At 41.5% G+C, this 4,399-nt stretch overlaps 1 protein-coding gene across 1 annotated transcript; it reads left to right on the top strand.

The window, feature by feature from the left end:
• Positions 1–579: 579 nt before the first annotated feature.
• Positions 580–3,935, top strand: LOC106799693 (protein MAIN-LIKE 2-like). Its single transcript, XM_014778656.2, has 5 exons — positions 580–659; positions 2,030–2,138; positions 2,658–2,981; positions 3,091–3,750; positions 3,831–3,935. The coding sequence occupies exons 1-5, from the start codon at positions 580–582 to the stop codon at positions 3,933–3,935; spliced, it is 1,278 nt and encodes a 425-aa protein (XP_014634142.2).
• The last annotated feature ends 464 nt before the right edge of the window (positions 3,936–4,399 follow it).

The following is a 4,399-nucleotide window of genomic DNA, read 5'->3' as shown; positions in this document are numbered from 1 at the left end:
ATTTACTATTTACATTCCCATAAATTCTATCTACATCCGTTGTAGAAGCTGTCCAGTTGTACTTTTAGAACCCCTTTTCTGGGTTGTTGCTAGGTGCACCCAGCAAAATTGCTGGTGCACCCAGCAATTCATTGAACTTACAAAAATGCCCTTCGTTTAAAAATCAAAAGTTAATAAATTTTTTTAAAAAAAGTTTCTTCTTTCGCGCTCCTTCTCCTTCCTGGTCTGTGCACCCAACTCCCCTTTTTCGCCTTCTTCATTGTTGTTTCTTGGTCAGCAGTCTTCTCCCTCCCGCGGTTCGTGTTCTTTATTGGTCTTCTTCCCAGCAGTCTTCTTGCCGGCCGGCACAAGCTTTGGTTCTCCATTTTGGTTCCGTCCCTTCGTCTTCTTCATTGGCTTTCTGTGAGCATTTCTGCCGCCATCGAGGTTAGTGTTCTAACCCCATTGGCTTTGGTTATCTGTTTGAATCGCGTAAATGGCCTTAGGATAGAAGACATTGTTGTTGTTTGGTGCTGGAGGTTGAAGACGAAGTTCTTCTGCGAGAAGAAGCTTCTTCCGCCCGTGTGTTAGAGGATGAAAATGGAGCCTGCGGAAGAAGGTGTTCTTCCGCGGGCTCCTGTGGAAGAAGGTGTTCTTCCGTGGGTTCCTGCGGAAGAAAGGTGAAAGGTTCTTCCGCGGGTGCCAGCGGAAGAATACCTTCTTCTGTAGGCTCCATTTTTTACTCGCGGAAGAACCTGCCAAACTTCTTCCACAGGATACATTTCGCTGTATATTGGTTTTTTTTCTTGAAAATTATGTCTGAACCAACAGGATACATTTCGCTGTATATTGGTTTTTTTTCTTGAAAATTATGTCTGAACCAACAATTTATTGATATTATTAGTTAGTTTTATTTATTTATTAGGTGTTACAAAGTGTATATGGTATTTAAGTTACACAAACTCCCTAATTTTGTGTTTTTTAGTTGCTATTAGGATGTCTAAATTGAATTGTTATTTGTTGTCATTTGGTTAGGATGTGTAAATAACTGTATACACTGCATAAATTGAATTGTTATGTGGAACACAACATGAAAGAGCAAAATTAAATTGGTTATCCAATTCCTTTTCACAGGAAATATGACACTATGGTGAGGAACCTCAGCTACAATTTAAAAGAAATGTTGTGCTATGCCTGTTACGGGACAGAGATCGAGCATGAGACGAGTCTAGCTAGTAGCATCATGTGTTAGTAGAAGATAATATTGTAAAATACAACATAAATAGCTAGTTAACAAATTGAACACGAAATGATGGAGCACCTTGATTCCTCTAATTTGATGTATTGAGAATTTTGAATACAAAATGATGTGTTGAGAATTTTGAATACAAAATGATGCACTTGGTGATTACAAATCCAAGCACCCACATTTGTATTAGTTACAAATCCAAGCCATTCCAAACCAAATGCACTCTAAATGGTATGAAAAAGTTTAGTAGGAATTTCTTTACAAAGCATATACCTTGACATAATTAGCTTAATTAAAATTTAAAAAATAAAAATAAGGCTAGAAATTGGCAGGAATTATGGGTAATTAGTATTACTAATACTCAATACAAACCAAATATCCTTATTTGCTGATAAAGCCTAGCTGTCTATTTCTGACCATTAAATCCCTTCCTTGACAAGGATGAAAAGCTCTTATTGAAAGAATAATAGATAACTAGGACAAATTAAATGACAAATGTGAGCTATGTATCTAGTCCTTCCTAGTAAGAACAAATGCTTTGTTCGGGTGCTTACTCTTTTCTCCATACCTTACCATATGAACTAGAAAATTGTAATAGTTCACTTTCATTGTAACTAAGATTCATGTGCAGTTGGTGATTACAAATCCAAGCACCCACATGGATCCCCAAGCCTTGTGCCCTTTTTGAATATTTTACCATACTCTCTATTTTTATAAATTCTCAATTCACAATCAATCAAAGTGTTTGACTCCACATGAATCTAATTCAAAAAATCCACCCCTAAGTAATTTGAGTTTCAGGGTGGGGATGGAAAAACCCCGTCATCATGCCTACTTGAATAGCAGTGGCTCTGCTATTCAAGAGACACAGGGTTACCACTGTTCAAGGCTTGTCAGAACCATTTGCACTGTGAGAAATTGCTTAGTTAATGAAGTTTGTGTGATGATATTAAGCTTTTGCATCAACCCTTTTCCATTCATTTTCATTTGATCACATGACATCATTGACATGTGCTTCTTGTTTCATTGTTGATGTTAAGTTAGACAGTTCATATAATTTCTTTGATTTAACTTGAACTTAGAGATCAATTAAAGGAATTTATACCACAATAATTGATTCTAATAGAAATGTATAAAGGAAAGAAAAATAAACCTTGTGGTTTAATAACTAGAATTGTGTCTTGAGAGAATCACAATGACAGGATTTGAGTTCTACTAATCAATTGAATTATATTTGGTGTGATTTATATATGCATTTGTTATATATGCATTTGTATGTCAATTATTTGGATAAATTATGTTGAACTAAATATATAATCTGTGGATTTGGATAAATTATGTGGATTAGTTAAGATTCCAAAGCTTTGTTACACAAATTATTTGAGTGTTTAATTTGACGAATAAAAGTAAATGTTCTTCATGATTTCAGATCATGGTTAGAACACGAGGTTTACGTCGTGTGGTAGGCACAGGTAGAGGCAGAGACCTTAGTCAGGATGTGCCTGAGGATGTTCCTCGGCGTCGTAGGCCCACTGCCTCAGCACGTAGGCAACGGGTTACCCAGAGAGTCGAGGATGTTCCTCAGTTGGCTAAGGATGTGCCTCATGCGTCTGATGGTAGCCCAGAGAGGACAGGAGCTGCCGATGGTGCTGAGATAGATCGATTGGCTAGTGATGGGATAGTTGATGATGATGAGGGGTTCCCCGGTGGGCCACGCGATCCATCTATTTTGATAGGATTTGCTGATCATGTGGCACATAGCATATGAAGTGGACAGGTACGTACTTATTTTATTCCAGTAATTAGAAAGTAGTTTCTTTTATTTTGAAATACACAAATTTATAAACTATTATTCAATTTAGGAGCGACCCGATCTCAAGTTGGTCTCCCATGGTAGGAAAGTAGATAAATTTGGGAGACCGGCTGCTGAGATCGAAGGTATGATTGCGGCCACCGGATTGGATCCATTGATCAGGTGTTTTGTGATCACCACTGATCCTGGACTCATATCCGCCTTTGTTGAGAGGTGGCATAGGGAGACAAGCAGCTTCCACCTCCCAGTAGGGGAGGTGACGATCACTCTAGACGACGTTTTGTCACTGCTGCACATTCCGATTACTGGCGCGCTGCATTCATTTGAGCCGCTGGTTACATCTGTCGCAATCGCCCTGTTGACGAAGCTACTTGAGGTCACCACAGACGAGGCTACAGCTAAGACACGTCAGGCAGGTGGGCCTCATGTTCGGTTGTCCTGGCTTCGGGACATGTACCAGAGTAGGTGCCGGGCCAGGCAGTGGGGTGCTGCAGCTCGGACGTACCTACTTCATTTGGTTGGTTGCACTCTTTTCGCTAACAAGAGTGCAACCCATGTCCATGTTGTGCACCTGCAGGAATTCAGAGACCTGGGCCTGGCAGGGGCATTCTCTTGGGGAGCGGCCGCTTTGGTCCACTTGTACGATCAACTTAACGAGGCGTCGCAGGCCCCTACACGGCAGATGGCTGGTTACATTTCACTACTTCAGGTGAGTATCGCTGCTTGTAATTTAAATTAAAGTAAAATTCAATCCATGTTTGTTTGCTGATGTTGACTTTGTGTTTGTAGTGCTGGATTTACGAGCACTTTCCATCAGTCCACAGGTGTGTTGTTGACGATGGTTATGCTGAGGCTAGCCCACGTGCCTGTAGGTGCCTTACGGGTAAGGCCTAGATGACCGGGATTAAGGGAGCCCCTTACAGAGCATGTATTGATGCCCTGACAGTGACCGACGTCTGTTGGATGCCATATGATGAGCATCGGGGAGTTCGGGGCTATGACTTGATATCCTCGTACACGGGGCAAGTAAGATGGGGTCCGATCATCGTCTACATTCGACCAGAGTGGGTGGTTCGACAGATGGGGTACATTCAGACCGTTCCTCCGTCACCGGTTCGTGATTCGTTAACAGGTACTGATATAGATGACCGGTGGGTACACTTTTTAGATCATGTGGCGCCTACAGGGGAGCTCTGTGTAGTTCCTGGGCAGGTGGCCCCAGACTACATGGAGTGGTTTTTCCAGATTTCGCACCCTTTTGTGACGCCGAAGGAGGACACTACTGAGCCGAGACCTACGCCTCCCCCTCCCACTCATGATGATGACTTCGTCAGATCCCCCTACGCATTTTGTGTAAG

This window comes from Glycine max, chromosome 1, assembly GCF_000004515.6.
Source record: "Glycine max cultivar Williams 82 chromosome 1, Glycine_max_v4.0, whole genome shotgun sequence".
Taxonomy (NCBI): Eukaryota; Viridiplantae; Streptophyta; class Magnoliopsida; order Fabales; family Fabaceae; genus Glycine; species Glycine max.
The sequence above is the reverse complement of the archived record's forward strand: the minus strand, read 5'-3'. Positions and strand labels throughout refer to the sequence as shown.